Consider the following 19247-nt stretch of genomic DNA (forward strand, 5'->3'; position numbering starts at 1 on the left):
CCGCCCCAGCAGAACGAACAAACTTTTTATGAGCGGAAAAGGAAGGTCCTCGTCTGTTACGAGGTCCTTTACCCTTAGCAGTCTGTGGAAAAAAAGTGCTCTTGCCCCCAGTGAGATCCTTTATAATCTCATCCAAGGTGGCCCCAAACAGGCGATCCCCCTGAAAAGGAAGATTAGCCAAAGCTTTTTTGGAACCCTGATCCGCCGACCAGTCCTTTAACCACAACACACGTCTGAGGACCACTGCTGAAACAGATGCACGCCCTAGCAAGGGAGTGGCGTCCAGGGCGGCGTCACAGATGAACTGTAGCCCTTGTATAATCTGCTCTAGCAAATCTGATACTGCCGGGGGGATACTTCTCCACTTTATGTCAGGGCGTAACAATTTGGTCCATTCTGTCAATGTTTGTGAAACTAAACCAATGGCAACCACTGGCCTAACTGTTGACCCTATCAGGGAAAAAATGGAGTGGGATTCCGCTTCCACTTTTCGATCCACCGGATCCCTAAAGGACGGAGCATCCTCTAACGGGATAACAGTGGCTTTATTTAGTCTGGAAATCGGTGAGTCCACCACTGGTGGTACCGTCCATTTTTTAAGGAGGGATTCCTCAAACGGATAGCGCCTAGCAATGCGTTTGGAAATAGCAGGGGTTCGTTTCGGACGATCCCATTCTTCTTTAGATTACCAAAACATTTGGGCAAGGGAAAAACCTTCGCCATTTTGGTAGGCTTGCTGGTACCAAAGGGAATTTCAGTGTCAGCTACCTCTGCCGATGTAACCTCAAGACTTAAGGTTTCCCGGACAGACATGACTAGTGCGTCCACCAACCCTTCCTCTTGCGCTATGGCGGAGGCAGAAACATCCTCCTCACTGTCTGAGGAGACCGTACCCAAGACAGCAGCCCCAGAAGAGGGACCTGCAGCTGCAGTGACAAGCTCAGAATCCGTATCTGAAGTGTCAGATGAAATAGGGGTAGGCAGGGGTCGCTTTCTTGCCCCCCGTCCCTGACAGGCCACCTCCACCCGGGATACCAAAGACTCCAAAACTGCTGATAATGCATCAATCATAAGTGGGGCACTGGAGGGTCCTGCGGCCACCTCGAGGGGATCAGGTGGGGATACATGTGTGGCAGGGTCCATGATTAATCCAAGACACTTGCCAGCAACCAAACAAACAAAAAATATTTGCAAAGAAAAAAACTTTTTTTTTTTTTTTTTTAATCCCCCAGCGCAACAGCGCCCCTCAGTGTTACCTGCTTTGGACCCCGCAGAGAGAGAGAGAGACCCCAAGGCTCACCACCTGATGCACAGAAGTTTCTATCAACCTACTCTCAACGCTGTCTCTTACAGACAGGAAGTCTTTTGGATCCTTTTCCCGAGTAAAGGAGGCGGCTCCGCCCCTTTACATGCCATGCCTCCCATGCTACTCCTCGAGGTAGCTGGTCACTTCCAAAATGGCCGCCCCCATGCTGGAGACACGAGGCTACGCCAAGATGGCGGCCCCTGTGGAAAGATGGCAGCGGCCTGCTGCGGCCTGCGGAAGGTAGTTTATCGGCCTGTGCGGCCTGCAGGAGGTGTGCGGCCTGCGGGAGGATGGCGGCCTGTGGATGGCGGTAGTCCAGGCACAGGCATCGGCCTGTATTGCAACTTTATGTATAAGGTAAACTAACAAAATAGAGAAAAAATTATTGCGCTAACTTAAAAGAATAGTGTAAGCAGCTGACACCAATCACTGAACTAAAGAAAGTGATACAACAATACAAATACAAAAATATGTGCAGCGCTAAAGAAAGAAAAAAATGTATTATCCAACAAAATAAATTGTCCAATCACAGGAAGCATTCCTCAACGACGGAATAAACAATGGTGATGTAGAAAGTCCAATATGTATAAATTGGTGCAAATCAAATAAGTGCAGCAAATCCCGTCACCAGTGAAGGTAAAAATATGTTGCGCTCACCAGATAGATGGGACCCCAAACACCTTATGGTGTAGGAGTCAAACAGGCTTAAAATGATGGAGTGTCCCCACAGATTTTCACCGATTCCAATGGAAACCATGCAAATCTCCAGCAGATGGAATTTGTTCAGAGATTCCCCTTCAACATGGTGGATGGTGAATCCGAAAAGAAATGGAGGGACATATAGCGTAATATTGCTAAGATCAATTTATTATTAATAAAGCTGATACACTTACAGACATCCGTGAAAGACAGGCATATAAAATGTAAAACAGCTGGGCTGACCAAGTCCTCTTTACATGTTTCGGCATAAATGCCTTTTTCAAAAGATAAAGTCAGCAAGTAGCTAGTACTCATATATATAGAAAAGTAAATCATTGGGTACACCTGTATGGAATGGGCGATGGACCGCAATAAAACCGGAAATAACACCGGCGTGCGTTCCAAACCTCACTTTGATATGGCGCCCAAACAGCAGGTTTATTGTGTTACAAGGGGAGTAACAACAGGAAGTGATGTAATTAAAAGTTTGACAGGAAATGACGTCTATGGGGGACGGCAATAGCCATCATCAACACCAAGCCTCGTTCTGAAATACAAAACCGGATATGTCGACATCACTTCCGGGATTGGGCGGAAGTGACGTCAACGGAATACGGCGGACCACTAAACCGGAAGATCGGGCGCATAAATCGCCATATCAACATCCGGAAAAGGGGACAGCTCGAATTAACCAATAGAACTAAGCTATATGACGCCAATAAAAGAACAAAAAGAAGACATAAAAAACAACATAATTATCGCACCAAGCTATAATTTGTCCTCATATAGAAATGATTCAAAAATATGTCAAAAATGTGGGATATCTGTTTTGCAAAAAACAGATCATGGGATATCCTTAATGAAAAAAAGGAGAAACATATAATATACGGTCCATAGTCCATCTCCATATTTGGTGTCCCATAATACAGGATGTCTATATTAAAAAACATCATACGTTAAAACAATAACTAAATAATGTATACAGCCAATAAATGAATAAGGATGTAATAAAATATAAAATATAAATTATAATATAAATTAGAATACTATATTTCTAAATCAATGGTCCCGAGAAGCCTCAGATGGGAGGTGTCTCCCCAATCAGGCGATACAGCTTTAGACGCTTGGTCTGATTATTTTAATAATGCTGGCTTAAAGCTATTACAGCACCTTGTTGACATTAAACGTGTTAAATTGACCTCTTTAGATAAAGAGATCAAGGAGTTAAAAGAAAAAGTTACCCCTTTTAACACCACAGCTGAGTACAAAACTCTCTCTGAAAACCTTCAAAAGTATTTAGAGAAAGAGGAAAGGGAACAAAAAATTAAGAAACAGAAAAAATATATGAGAGACATGTCCGATTATGATAATCGCACTGTCTTTCAATGGCAAAGGAATCTATTGAATAGTGATTCAAATAATGTTAACCATATGGACCATGTAACTTCAGATGGAGGTAATGCCCCTGGGGTCACTTCTGTTCAAGCTTCTCTTCCACCCAAAACACAAAAGAAGCATAAGAATAAGGGTCCCCCTAATAAGAAAGGGAAAAACCAAAATCAAAATTGGAAGGGTAATAATCCATCACAAACACCACAGGGAAGAAGTTCCGGTAGGAATAACTGGTATCCTCCTCACCCTGTTGATTCACTTAGGGGACATTGGGTTCATAATGAGAATTATCAGAGAAATTTTTCTCCTCTTCCATTCAGACCCTACCCCCAACAACGATATAATTCTACCCAACATGCTAAACAATATAATGTGAACACACATAATAGATTTTCTCCTTTGAGACAACAACCTCGAAAAGATGACCAATCTCGTCCGTATGATGATGAGTATGATCATCAAAATAGTTCACCCTATGATTACAATCAGCCACGCCCAGGACCTAGTCATGAATGGGATTTTCCCCGGCAACACAACAAGGGAAAAAGGGGCGCGGATCCAAGCGAGGTACCAGAGGGGGGTGGCGGATCCAAAGAAAAAAGAATAAAAACTTGATTGGATCCGGTATCTTCAACCTGAGTAAGGTGGAACTCAGTCCTGACGAGTTATACACCTTGGATAGGGGATTGAAGTTCGCTCCACCTAAACCTATTAATAAATTTAGTACATTTATTGATGTCCACAAATATGTGCGCAAGATAAATGTACAAAGGTATATTCTGTCTAATCCTAGAACTGAGGTACCACGAGAGTATACCTCTTCTATTAGACATTCTGGATTATCTAATCCATCTTTATTCAACCCCCCTGGTCCGGTTGCTCCATCAGTGGCGGTGTTTAGAGATTTGGTGTTTAAAGATCTGGCTGAGTTACCTGCTAAGAAACCCTATATACAGCCCCAACTGAGAAAGGGTTTGAAATCTTTGTGTGAACAAAAAGATCTCATAATACGTCCTGCAGACAAGGGCGGCGGTATCGTTGTCCTTGATAAGCAGGACTACTATGATGAAATGGGTAGAATTTTAGGTGATCAGGACACCTATATAAAAATACAAAGCAACCCTACAACCTCCTTTAAGAATGAACTGGTGAGGTTGGTGGATAAAGGTTATGAAAAGAACTTGTTAAATAAGAAAGAAAAGGCTTTTCTGATTCCTACAGCCCCCCGTATTCCAGTTATGTACTATCTACCGAAAGTACATAAAAATCCAACTAATCCCCCCGGTCGCCCTATTGTTAGTGGCATTAATTCCATTACATCGCGGATTGGAAAATATATTGATTTCTATTTACAACCGCTAGTCACTGACACTCCTTCTTTTGTCAAGGATACATGTGACGTTATCAACAAGCTGAAAAGTATCAAGTTGGAAGGTGAGCATCTGATGGTGACAGCAGACGTCACCTCTCTTTACACTTGTATCCCTCATGATTTGGGATTAAACGCTGTTGACCATTTTCTAAAGACAGATAATTCCATCTCTCCTTTACATCGAGATTTCATCCTAGATCTGTTAATATTTGCTACCGGGAGGAATTATTTTTGGTTTAACCACCAATTCTATTTGCAGCAAAGGGGTGTGGCCATGGGGGCGAAGTTTGCCCCCAGCTTGGCCAACCTCTTTATGGCCAAATGGGAGGAGGATGTCGTCTATCCCTATGACGCACCCGAGTTGGTTCTTTGGGTGCGTTATATAGACGACATCCTCCTCCTTTGGAAGGGGGATGTGTTGTCTCTCGAGACATTCATGACATTCCTGAATGACAATACGAGAGGTATCCACCTATCCTTTGAACATAGTCCCACCAACATCCATTTTTTGGACCTGAACATCTCCATAGTAGACAACCAGTTTGTTACTAGCACTTTTTTCAAGGACACAGACCGTAACTCTTACCTGCCTGTTGACAGTTGCCATCATAAGGCTTGGTTGGGTGGAATACCCAAGAGTCAATTTATCCGACTCAGGAGGAATTGTACTCATGAGCACGAATTCCTCCAGCAAGCACAACTGTTGAAGGATAGGTTTTCAGTTAAGGGTTATAATTCTGATGTTCTTGAGTCTACTATAATGGAAGTGGCACAGATTGATAGAGCACAATTACTTTCTGGGTCTAAGAATAAAAACCGCAACCAGTCTGATTTTGCCAAATGGTCCTTTTTCACCAATTTTTCCATTCAGCATAATTCCATCAAGAGAATTATCTCTAAACATTGGGATGTGCTCAGAAATGACTCCATTCTGGGTACTGTCTTACCTGTGCGGCCTTCGGTCACTTTTAGGGGTGCCCCTGCATTAAGGGGACAATTGGCCCCTAATATACCGGATGAACCAATTAAGCCAAAAAATTTTTTTGCTGACTTAATTGGTTTCTATCCTTGTCGGAGGTGCAGAGTGTGCGAATTTAACTGTGATAGAAGAAGAAAATTTACATCTTTTCAATCTTCTGTCACAGGTAGTCTTTATCAGATTAAGTTTTTCGCCACCTGTATAACCACTCATATAGTGTATTTGATAACGTGTCCTTGTAAAAAGCAATACGTTGGACGCACTATTAGAGCATTTAATGTGCGTGTTAATGAACATATCACTAGCATTATCACAGGTAAAGATAAGCACAATGTAGGCAAACATTATCTTTCATACCACCATAAAGATCCCACTGGTACTTTATTTCAGGTTATAGACCAGTATGTACCTCCCTGGAGGGGTGGCTCCAAAATTCGTGGTGTCTCCAGGAGAGAGACGTACTGGATCTATACCCTGAAATCTTATCCCTTTGGGTTAAATATAGAATGGGATATAAACGCCTTTATAAACACTTCTTAGTGTATCCCATTCATTATATCATTTTTATCTGCTTTTTTGTTATTTTTAATTATTGTTGTTCCCTTTTTCCCTCTATCAATTTCATTAATGGTTTTAATATTCTTAATGTAATTTTAAATTTTTTTTTATATTTTATTACATCCTTATTCATTTATTGGCTGTATACATTATTTAGTTATTGTTTTAACGTATGATGTTTTTTAATATAGACATCCTGTATTATGGGACACCAAATATGGAGATGGACTATGGACCGTATATTATATGTTTCTCCTTTTTTTCATTAAGGATATCCCATGATCTGTTTTTTGCAAAACAGATATCCCACATTTTTGACATATTTTTGAATCATTTCTATATGAGGACATATTATAGCTTGGTGCGATAATTATGTTGTTTTTTATGTCTTCTTTTTGTTCTTTTATTGGCGTCATATAGCTTAGTTCTATTGGTTAATTCGAGCTGTCCCCTTTTCCGGATGTTGATATGGCGATTTATGCGCCCGATCTTCCGGTTTAGTGGTCCGCCGTATTCCGTTGACGTCACTTCCGCCCAATCCCGGAAGTGATGTCGACATATCCGGTTTTGTATTTCAGAACGAGGCTTGGTGTTGATGATGGCTATTGCCGTCCCCCATAGACGTCATTTCCTGTCAAACTTTTAATTACATCACTTCCTGTTGTTACTCCCCTTGTAACACAATAAACCTGCTGTTTGGGCGCCATATCAAAGTGAGGTTTGGAACGCACGCCGGTGTTATTTCCGGTTTTATTGCGGTCCATCGCCCATTCCATACAGGTGTACCCAATGATTTACTTTTCTATATATATGAGTACTAGCTACTTGCTGACTTTATCTTTTGAAAAAGGCATTTATGCCGAAACATGTAAAGAGGACTTGGTCAGCCCAGCTGTTTTACATTTTATATGCCTGTCTTTCACGGATGTCTGTAAGTGTATCAGCTTTATTGATAATAAATTGATATTAGCAATATTACGCTATATGTCCCTCCATTTCTTTTCGGATTCACCATCCACCATGTTGAAGGGGAATCTCTGAACAAATTCCATCTGCTGGAGATTTGCATGGTTTCCATTGGAATCGGTGAAAATCTGTGGGGACACTCCATCATTTTAAGCCTGTTTGACTCCTACACCATAAGGTGTTTGGGGTCCCATCTATCTGGTGAGCGCAACATATTTTTACCTTCACTGGTGACGGGATTTGCTGCACTTATTTGATTTGCACCAATTTATACATATTGGACTTTCTACATCACCATTGTTTATTCCGTCGTTGAGGAATGCTTCCTGTGATTGGACAATTTATTTTGTTGGATAATACATTTTTTTCTTTCTTTAGCGCTGCACATATTTTTGTATTTGTTATGTATAAGGTAGGATGCTATCACCTTCTTACATGGCCATCCTAACAGTAATGCCAGCCACTGACTTCAGTCATGGTCCCTTTACAGTGCCCCTCATACAGTGACTTCCGATAGTCAGCTCCCAAACCAAGCCTTCTGGTTCTTATTCACTAAATCACCCTCAAGAGGGGGATCTGTGACACCTGTTATAGGATAGAGGGGGGATCCAGGATCATGAGGGTCCGATCATCCCAGGGAGGGGCCCACGTCCACCCACAAACCTGTCAGGGGGAGAGGGGGAACATTTTACTCACCATACCGGAACAGGCGGGCGCCAACTCCTGACAGAACCCCTCTCCACCGAGGTGGGGGGGCTGTCGACCAATACGGACGCCGTGACTCAGTTTCCAACTGGTCGTCGGCGTCCCGGCGAGACGTTTAACTCGCAGGGTCAGTCCCTGTCCAGTGGGACTATGTCGCGGCCGACCCAGCGCGGAGCTAGGGCTTGCACGCGCTCGTAGGCTGACTGGGGTGACCACTGGATCTCAACATCCAGCCCGTCGCCCAGTTTCAGCATACTTGCTTGAAGATCTCACAGGAACAACTGGAGAAAAAAAGCTGCCTAAAAAAATTTTTCTAAAAAAATCTTGCCAGGACCAAAGATCCCAGCAAGGAACTTAGGTCCTTACTCCTGACTAGACAGAAAAAAACTGACATCCTGTAGCAGGGAGAGAGAGTATATACCCTCTGGGACTGCCCCTAAGGTGTGGCCAGAACGTTTTCCTTCTGCCTAGTGTCCTACTCCTGTAGAGGGCAGTATAACCCGATTTGATATTAATCAAGAGGACTGCGTCTGTCAATGAGCGACAGAGAAATAAATTTTACCTACTGCATCACTACTGCCTACCTCTGTTACTCCTGCCCTTAAAATCCCATACCTGACCTGAGGCACCACAAACCACAAACAATTTTTTCGGGATGGTGGCAGAAACGACTACTAACTTTCCAATGTAAGATCCAAAAACCTATCTTCACATTATAAGAACATAACCCTTTAAAAGCCGAAACGTGAGATAATAAAGTCTGGAAAAAAATTAAGAGTGTGAGTATCTATACAACTGTGCTTTAGGAGCTGCTTGTATGCATAGCACTATGGTATGTCTTGTAAGGTAAGGATGTATTGTATACTACAGAGCCTTCAAGACAGGCAAGTCAGAAACCAGTATGAAAAAGAGTACAGGGAAACTGGTTATGGTGGGGATTCAAAAGGGTTTTAACCGTCAGGGTGCAATATGAAAAGACCATGGCCCTGGGCCTTTATAGCAAACTGTGGCTAACTACACTAGTTGTACCACATGCCAAGATGAGCACCAAATATAGGATCCAGTGCTCAGAGCAAATATTACAGCCCAGCCCCATGGCTGTGGGTTCCTGGTACAGTTTTTATGGTGTGCTCAAAGGACACCGATCCGAAAACTGCTAATGAGTCATATGGGCAGTAAGCAGTCAGATCTTGATAGAAGTGTGAGTTGAAAGAGGTAACTAAATCTAGTGAAATTTTAGTAGTAAAATCTTCTCCAAAAAGGTGAAGGTGTCCATCGCCCAAGAACACTAGCAAAAAACTGAAGCCTGACAGAGTGGATGGGGTTATATAGGGACACTAGGGGGTGAACCCAACAAAGCTTTTTGCATGTGTGCAATCATCTGAGTGTAGCAGCATATAACCCATGGTCTAAGAATCCATTCTTGTGTTCTGTATTGTATAATAAACATGACAGTTTTTGCCCCAAATGGCACTTTAAACCACCTTTTTTATAGCAAAATTGCTCAAATAGTTTGCTACACTGCATATCATTGGAATAAATCTTTAAAGTCTTTGCATAAAGTAGGGAAGGGTTAGACCTTTAGTTAAGAGAAGTATGGGTTATAAAAAAAAAAAAAAAAGCCTTATACTCACCTACTGTAGGTGGATGCAGCATTTATCCAATGATGCATCTGTCTCCCGCCGTCTCTGCAGTGAGAACTGAGCGATCAAACACCACCCACTACTCAGTTCTCCCCTCCGCTCTGAGCAGAGAGCCATGACTGTCAGTCAACAGCCATCTGCTCTGCCCCTCCAGCACTCATTGGAGTGCTGGTCTAGGGAGGGGAGGGAGCAGCTGGCTGGCTCAGTCTAGTAGCTGTCCAGCTGAGAGACTGGCTTAGTCTACCAGCTGGCCAGCTCAGAGGCTGAGTCAGCTGCCGATCCAGGCATGTGGGTAAATCCTGACTGAAGTTGGGATCTTTCTACAGCCTGGACCAGCTGAGTGACTATCGGTGAAAACAGTTCACAGAGTGCAGAATGATTCACCCTCCTGTGATTCATAGAAGTATGGCCAAAAAAGCTTTGGCCATATTCCTTCTTTAGGTTTATATTACTGTTCTGTTCCGGTAGATTCACTACCCTACTTTTATTGGTGACCATTGTTACAGAGCTAAAACGTTAAGTATGCAAACTTTGGAATCAGCAAAAGTGATGGAAAATCCTCCAATGGGGACACCTGTTATTATGACAACTCTCAGAGATGGGATTTTGTTTCACTTTGGTGCGATAACGTCTCATTTCCTGTTGTTTCTCATGGACATGAAGTGAAAAGAGATTCCCTAGTGTGACATGAGCAGAAAAAAAATAACCTGATAGGGGCTTTAACCTGTCTTTACTTTATCCAATATTAAAAAAGTTTGACTCAACAAACAATTGCACACAAAGCGTAAAAATACAGTAAACTCTTTACTGAACATCGCAAAATTATATTGTGGTTTGTAATATATAATTTTGCTGCACATATTTATAAACTAAGAAACTTTATTGTTTTTTTTAATAATTTGTCTAACCCTTTTTACGTGCAAGTTGACACGTAACTGGATATTGAAGATTTCTTACCTGTCCAGCCAGATTGAAATAGGAATGATTTGTTAGGTTTACAGGTGTGGTCTTACTGGTCTTGGCCTTATAAGTTACAGCCAGTTCATTGCCAACAAGTGTATAAGTCACCCAGATTTTTAACTCCCCAGGGTATCCTTCCTCTCCATCGCCACTTGTGTAAGAGAATTGGACACCATTTTCAACCACCTCTGGAGTCCAGAACACCTGCAATAAAGGATTTATTACACAAACAATATCCCCAGTTGCAAGGAACATGAAAAGACAAAAAACAAAAAAGAAGAAAACATATATAGAGAATTATGACTGAACTATGGAGTTTATTTACTAAAGGCAAATCCACCGTGCACTGCAATTGCACTGCTGTAGATCTGAGGAGAAGCTCTGCTCAAATCTATCATCCGATCATGTGCAAGCAAAAATGCTATTTTTTTATTTTCCTTGCATGTCCCCCTCAGATCTACAGCGACTGTACTTCCAAGTGCACAGTGGATTTGCCTTTAGTAAATAAACCCCCATGTGTCTTTTCAAAAATGGCTGTTATGATTCTATAGTTAATACAATTAGGCTTTTGATCAGCTTTCTGACTGATATTTACTCTAGAAATAATGTGCACACTCCTCCAGCCAGATTGTCCTGACCTCATTTGATGGACATTTTCACACTCCAATCTCTAATTTCTCCCACCACAATGGAACTTGCTCTCCTCTCATTCATCCTCATTACTATCATGCTTTTTTGTAATACTTTTGCCTTTGTAACTCTCCATTTCACAGTCACTCCAGACCATGCTTGCCTTGTCTCCCCGCTGTCCTTCATTTGTCTGCTCGCTCTCCGTTTTTGTATTTTCTGCATGGCTAATTTGCTTCTCATTGCTATAAAATATCTGATTTTACTATAAAGCTCCTTTACCCCATCCACTACCTTTTCATTTTTCCTATGGTTCCTGAAATTTCTTTATTGTGTATACACCCTCTGCTGATTAATACCCGGAGAAATGCAGGTAATAATTATGGATATATTTTTAATTTAAAGAATAAGTCTGACTTGCAATTTTAAGATGAGATTACAGAAAAGTAATCTCAAATATGGGTGTCAGATGGTTTGTACAGGGGAGCAATTTCAGTGTTTGACATAGGCGTTATTTTAGCACTGTGAAAGTTTTAAATTTTTGGTAATGTATGATTACGTTCCTTTAGATGTTTTTATCATGGATGTAGTGCAGCTGCAACATGGAAAGCAGTTCTCTGATCTACCATATAATTGCCATGTCTGCTCATTTCCCCTTGAGAGTTGGGATGTAATGACAAGTTTAATTGTTGCATCGTTCTGGATAATGCTCTGGACCATTGCACATTTAGGTCACTTTATTTTTTGTTCATGAAATATACAAAGAAAGGATCACAATTGCCTCTTGCTCAATCAACATGCTCACACTCGAATCAGCCCTTTAAATTGGTCTCCAGGTGGTATATGATTCCAACTCATTTGGCACACCTTTGCACAAATTCCTCTGGCACCTGTTTTCGGGGCTGCTCCCTCCCAGAGGATGTACTCCATGTGTGGGGGTTGTGCTCCATGCGTTCCAGATTTTGGAGGAAGGTTCTTAACCTGCCCCTTTCCTAGGGATCTTTGGTAGATGCTATCACATCTGAAGCCCCCAGGTCTCACAAGATCCTAATTCAAACTGGCTACATACAGGGATTGAACAAAAAGATGGAAACACTACATGATTTGCAGGTGTGAAAGTGACGTCATGTTTTGCATTGAAAGTGGAAGTGATGTAACATAGGACCATAGGCGGCATAAACTCCAAACATACACTAGACACACCAAACTGGATTAATAATGGTCTCGGCCTTGTCTATTGGTTTTCACGAAAATAAATAATTAACAATTCACCATAACTCTTTTAATCAATAAAGAGTAGAGATAGCCAGACAGATTAAGGGTAAAAAGTTCCAGAGGATGGGGGTGGTTCTGGTGGCGAGGAGGAGACAAATGAACTAGAGAGCAGGAGTTATGAGGAGCAAAGAGGACAGCTTGGGTGCAATTTTGAGACATGATTTGTGATGTAGATTGGAGCAGAGTTGTGAATGTTTTTTTTGTGTTAGTATATTGAATGTAATTGCTGGGCAAAGGGAAGCCAGTGGACGGACTGGCAGATAGGGGTTGCAGACAGTGAGCAGTTGGTAAGGTAGAGGAGTCCGGTAGCAGCATTCATGATAGATTTAATGGGGGATAGTCTGTGTAGAGGTAGACCTATGACAAAAGAGTTGCAATAGTGAAGGCAAGATATAACAAGAGAGTAAGTCAGTAGCTTGGTGGTTTCATTAGTTAAAAGGGGTTTTTACTGTTCTAACAGTAGAACCCCTTACACAGTTTAACATTGCACTGCTTTTCAACTTTCAACTTCATTGAGTGCTCGCATGTCTTCTTAAGCAACCTGAGACTGAACAGTTTTGTGCCAATGATAGAATCACTATTCAACCACTTGCCTATAGGGCACTTTCACCCCCTTCCTGCCCAGGCCAATTTTCAGCTTTCAGCGCTCTCACGCTTTGAATGACAATTGCGCGGTCATGCTACACTGCACCCATATGACATTTTTATCATTTTTTTCACACATATAGAGCTTTCTTTTGGTGGTATTTAATCACTGCTGGGTTTTTTATTTCTTACAAAAAAAAAAGAAAAAAAGGCGGAAAATTTTGAAAAAAAAAAAAGTTTCTTATTTTCTGTGAGTAAATTTTGAAAATAAATACATTTTTCTCCTTCACTGATGTGCGCTGATGAGGCGGCACTGATGGACACTGATAGGCTGCACTTATGGGCACTGATGAGGTGGCACTTATGGGCACTGATGAGGTGGCACTTATGGGCACTGATGAGGTGGCACTGATGAGGAAGTACTAATATGCCGCACTGATGAGCACTGATAGGTGGCACTGATAGGCGGCACTGATGAGCACTGAGAGGTGGCACTGCTGGGCACTGAGAGGTGGCACTGCTGGGCAGCACTGATGGACACTGATGGGTGGCACTGATGGAAACTGACGGGTGGCACTGATGGACACTGATGGGCAGCACCTATGAGCAGTGATGGGCAGCACCACCAGTGCCCACACTTAGTACCCATAGTGCTGCTAGTCAGTGCCCATCAGTGCCTAGATGAGCAGGCACTGATGGGCACTGACTGGCAGCACTATGGGCACTGATGGGTGCACTGATGGTGGGCACTGTGGGCACTGATAGCATTTTATTTCATAGTTACATAGTTACATAGTTAGTGAGGTTGAAAAAAGACATCAGTCCATCCAGTTCAACCTATGATGTGTGTGTGTGTTTGCTTTTAGCCGTACATTGTATACCCCTGTATGTTGTGGTCTTTAAGGTGTCCATCTAACAGTTTTTTGAAACTATCAATGCTCCCTGCTGATACGACTGCTTGTGGAAGAGAATTCCACATCCTTACCGCTCTTACAGTGAAGAACCCCTTACGCACTTTAAGGTTAAACCGCCTTTCCTCTAGTTTTAGTGAGTGGCCACGAGTCTTATTGTATCTCCTTTCTCTGAATAGTTTGTTCCTTATGCTCGGGTCGCCAGTACAGTATTTGTACATTGATATCATATCCCCCCTCAATCGTCTCTTCTCCAGAGAGAATAAGTTCAGGGCTTGTAGTCTTTCTTCATAGCTGATGTCCTCCATCCCCCTAATTATTTTTGTTGCCCTTCTCTGGACTTTCTCCAGTTCCAGCACATCCTTCCTGAGGACCGGTGCCCAGAACTGGACAGCATACTCCAGATGTGGCTGGACCAGAGTCTTGTAGAGCGGGAGAATAATCTCTTTATTTCTGGAGTGAATCCCCTTTTTTATACATCCCAGTATTCTGTTGGCTTTGCTTGCTGCGGCCTGGCATTGCATGCCACTGCCAAGCCTGTTGTCTACCAGTACCCCTAAGTCCTTTTCCATCCTAGACTCACCCAGAGGTTCCCCCCCTAGCGAGTAGCTTGCTTTCTGGTTTCTGGCCCCCAAGTGCATTACTTTACATTTTTCAACATTAAATCTCATCTGCCATGTAGTTGCCCACTCCGTTATTTTGTTCAGGTCCGCTTGCAAGGTTTCCACATCCTGCATAGAAGATATTGGCATGCCTAATTTAGTATCATCCGCAAATACTGAGATTGTACTAGATATCCCCTCCTCTAGATCATTTATGAATAAATTAAACAGGATTGGTCCCAGGACAGAACCCTGGGGGACCCCACTTTCCACACCCGCCCAATCCGAGTACTCCCCATTAATCACCACCCTCTGTACTCTCCCCTGGAGCCAGTTCTCTATCCAGGTACTCACCTTATGGTCCATACCTATCTTCCTTAGTTTGTACAGTAAGCGTTTGTGGGGAACGGTGTCGAAGGCCTTTGCAAAGTCCAGATACACCACATCCACAGGCTTACCTTTATCTAGGTGGCAGCTCACTTCATCATAGAAGGTTAATAGATTGGTTTGGCACGAACGATTTTTCATGAATCCGTGCTGATTAATACTTATAATACCGTTTTCATTACTAAAGTCTTGTATGTGGTCCCTTAACATCCCCTCCAATATTTTGCAGACTACAGATGTTAGGCTCATCGGCCTATAGTTACCCGGGATATATCTCGGCCCCTTTTTAAATATTGGTACCACGTTGGCTTTTTTCCAATCAGCTGGCACCATACCCGTCTGTAAACTATCCATAAAGATCAAGAATAATGGTCTGGCAATCACCTGGCTGAGCTCTTTAAGAACCCTCGGGTGCAAGTCATTCGGTCCCGGGGATTTATTTATGTTAAGCTTCTCTAGTTTAGCTCTAAGTCTATCTTCTGTTAGCCATGGCGGCACTTCCTGAGGTGTATTATTTAGTTCGGCCTTACAAGCTGGGTTCGTGTAGACCCCCGATTCCTTTGTGAAGACTGAAGAAAAGAAATTATTTAACACTTCCGCCTTTTCTCTGTCCTCAGTGGCCATTTTTCCTTTATCATCTTTTATGGGGCCAATGTGTTCTGGCCTCGCTTTCTTACTGTTTATATACTTAAAGAACTTCTTGGGGTTCTTTTTACTCTCCTCCGCTATATGTCTCTCGTGTTCTATTTTAGCCGCACTGATTTCATCTTTACATTTCTTATTACACTCTTTATAATGCTTAAATGCTGCCACTGACCCCTCAGTCTTGTATTTTTTGAAGGCCTTTTCTTTAGCTCTAATATACATTTTTATGTTGGAGTTTAGCCACCCAGGGTTTAGTTTTGTTCTTTTAAATTTATTTCCCAGTGGAATGCACTGGCCCACCCCCTTGTTAAGTATGCTCTTGAAGCACTCCCATTTTTCCTCCGTGTTCTTTGTTCCCAGGGTTCTATCCCATTTTATATTTTCTAGCAGTGAGCGCAGTTTAGGGAAATTGGCTCTTTTGAAATTCAGCGTCTTAATATTACCCTTGTGTTTCCTATTACTGTGATTAATACTGAAACCAATTGACCTATGGTCACTGCTCCCTAAGTTTTCCCGTATTTCTATATCCGTGAGCAGGTCTGCATTGTTGGTAATCAGTAGGTCAAGTACCGCATTGTTTCTTGTCGGTGCATTCACCATCTGACCCATGAAATTGTCCTGCAAAATATTTAGGAACTGCCTAGCCTTGGCTGAGTGCGCGGTTCCTTCTGCCCAGTCTATATCTGGATAATTAAAGTCCCCCATTATAATGACATTTCCCATCCTTGCTGCCAATCCTATCTGTAACATGAGGTCCGCCTCCCCCTCCTCACTCTGGTTGGGGGGCCTATAGCATACGCCCAATATTACCTTCCCCACCGTGACTTCCCTTTGAAGCTCTACCCATAGGGATTCTGCCTCGTCCATAGCTCCATTAATATCATCCCTCATATTTACCTGTATACTGTTCTTAATATACAGACATACCCCTCCCCCTTTTTTACCCTCTCTATCCCTGCGATAAAGGGAATACCCCTGAATGGTCGCCATCCAATCATGAGAGCTGTCGAACCAAGTCTCAGTTATCCCCACAAAATCTAAGTCCTCCTCAAACATCAGCAGCTCCAGCTCTCCCATCTTGTTGGCCAGGCTTCTGGCATTGGTATACAAGCCTCGTAATTTAGATTGGTTACATTTATCCTCATTTGATGTTTTTAGGCTGCTCTCTTGATTTTTCCCCGTACCCACCCTGGGTTTAGGAGCTCCGAACACCCTACCGCTAATGCCCCCATTTCTGCCCTCTGAATCTTGCTTTCCACTGGCTAATTCTACATCTGTACCCTCCCCCCCATTCCCTAGTTTAAAAGCCCCTCTAACTTTTCGGCCATCCTCGCACCCAGTACGGCTGCACCCACCCCATTTAGGTGCAATCCGTCCCTACCAAAGAGCCGGTGACCGACTGAGAAGTCGGCCCAGTTCTCCAGGAACCCGAAACCCTCCTTACTACACCAGCTCCTCAGCCACTCGTTAACTTCCCTAATCTCCCGCTGCCTCTCTGGTGTGGCTCGAGGTACAGGTAGTATTTCGGAAAATACTACCTTGGAGGTCCTAGTCCTCAACTTAGCGCCTAAGTCCCTGAAATCGTTTAGGACTCTCCGTCTTCCTCTGCCTATGTCATTGGTACCCACGTGTACCATGACAGCTGGGTCTTCCCCAGCCCCACCCAGTAATCTGTCCACCCGATCCGCGATGTATTTCCCTCTTGTGTAATCAGTGCACTGGTGATCAGTGCCCTGATTACATTTCTCTGTGTCCCCTATGAGGAGCAGCCGCCGATCGGCTCTCCTCTTCCTCACACGGTCTCTGGGAGAAGCTGGCAATGAGAGATGATCTCATATGTTTACATTTGAGATCATCTCTCATTGGACGTTCCGATCACGTGGTAAATGGCCGCTGTGATTGGCCATTCACCACGATCTGTGATTGGCTGTGTCCAAGGGACACAGCCGACACAGATTTTGCCCGATGCACGCTCGCGGGAGCGCACGGGGAGCCTGTTACTGGGAGCCCGTTTAAAGACAGCCTCCCGTAAATTAGAGCCCGCGCTGTAGCCGTCTTTCGGCTATAGCACGGGCGGGAGGTGGTTAAATATTTGTAAATTGCATTCATATCTCCTCATAATCGTATAGGCACATCAAGGGCTTGGGTGTTACATTATTTTATTGGCCAGAATAATCATTTATTCTGTCCACTGAAATAAACAAATGCTCCAGCACTAAACGCGTCTAGGCGCATAAAGCATTTTTTCGGCCAAAACTCTGCTGCTCCTGGACGCACTGGCTGTGAGTTATTTTTTTCTGCCTCTTGTAAATGCCTCTAAACACCTATGTGTTCATGCTAATAGTCTAGTAAAGTACAGAGGGCTAGCGCTTAGGATCACCTATTACGGTAAATACGTGTATAAAAATCAATAAATAATATAAATAAGCTGCTGCTGGTAAAAAAGGGGGGTACCTTTCAATCAATAAATTAACAAAGTACCTGCGCTGCTTATAAATGGAACTGTATAACTTATAATCAAATAAATAAATAATTGTGCTAAAATTATGCTCATCAGTGATGTACTAAAAGTGCTCGTGCATAGACTGTGTCTAATATAACCATTATGCAATCATTATAAATCAATATGATTATATAAATATAAGTTGACTTCCGGGTTCCGGACACACGGGTGAAGCGCACGGCCATTCGTTTGGCAGCCCGTGGGATTGTATAAGGCGGACATATTTCTACAATATTGTTAGTGTATCTTTTTATTTGCGTGAAGAATAACGTTTTTGGAAATACTGCACGATGATAGCACTTTTCTTTTCATGAAACCTATGAGCAATATCTGGATGCTGTGAGCGGCAGAGGACTGCTACAACTTTCTGGCTGGTGGCCTATAGAGGTGGTCATCACCTAGGATTACTTATAAGGCGATTTATTACTCAGCTTCTGGTGAGTGGGGAACAGAGGGGAGCACCTACTCACTAGGACTGAGCACCGGCACTTTGTATGAGCACGTAGCACTTTTATGACCACAGAGACTTTCACTTTAATAATACTGAATGAAGACTATATGAACTATTCTTTTTACACAAGAATTAATTTTGGAATATATTTATTCACCAATTTATGTTTTATATTTATATTTTGTATAATCATATTGATTTATAATGATTGCATAATGGTTATATTAGACACAGTCTATGCACGAGCACTTTTAGTACATCACTGATGAGCATAATTTTAGCACAATTATTTATTTGATCATAAGTTATACAGTTCCGTTTATAAGCAGCGCAGGTACTTTGTTAATTCATGCTAATAGTCTGCTAGCTTTGCTTGCTACAGCTTGGCATTGCATAGAACATGGAATCAAGGCCAAGCTCAGAGATGGCAGCCTTAAATGCCGGGAGAGCAGCCCATCTAGTAGGGGTGGTGAGAGTAGTGCAGGAAGGCCTAGAAAGTTGGTAATAATAGGGGAATCTATAATCAGAAGGACTGATAGAATAATTTGTCTTCAGGATCACCTAAACCAAATGGATTGCGGTCTCCCTGGTGCCAGAGTTCGGCATATGGTGGACTGGGTTGATAAATCACTGGGAGGGGCTGAGCATGACCCAGCTGTCTTAGTCCACGTTGGAACCAAT

The 19247-nt window shown here is 42.7% G+C and overlaps 1 protein-coding gene across 1 annotated transcript in view; it reads right to left on the reverse strand.

The window, feature by feature from the left end:
- Window positions 1-19247, reverse strand: part of GALM (galactose mutarotase) — a gene marked incomplete at its 5' end in the record, with an annotated part of 108503 nt that overhangs the window by 59401 nt on the left and 29855 nt on the right. The window contains one exon of the mRNA XM_082250190.1: window positions 10578-10784. Coding sequence (XP_082106316.1) covers window positions 10578-10784 — 207 coding nt within the window. The remainder of the gene's footprint in view (window positions 1-10577; window positions 10785-19247) is intronic.

This window comes from Pelophylax lessonae, assembly GCF_965119305.1.
Source record: "Pelophylax lessonae genome assembly, chromosome: 3".
NCBI lineage: Eukaryota > Metazoa > Chordata > Amphibia > Anura > Ranidae > Pelophylax > Pelophylax lessonae.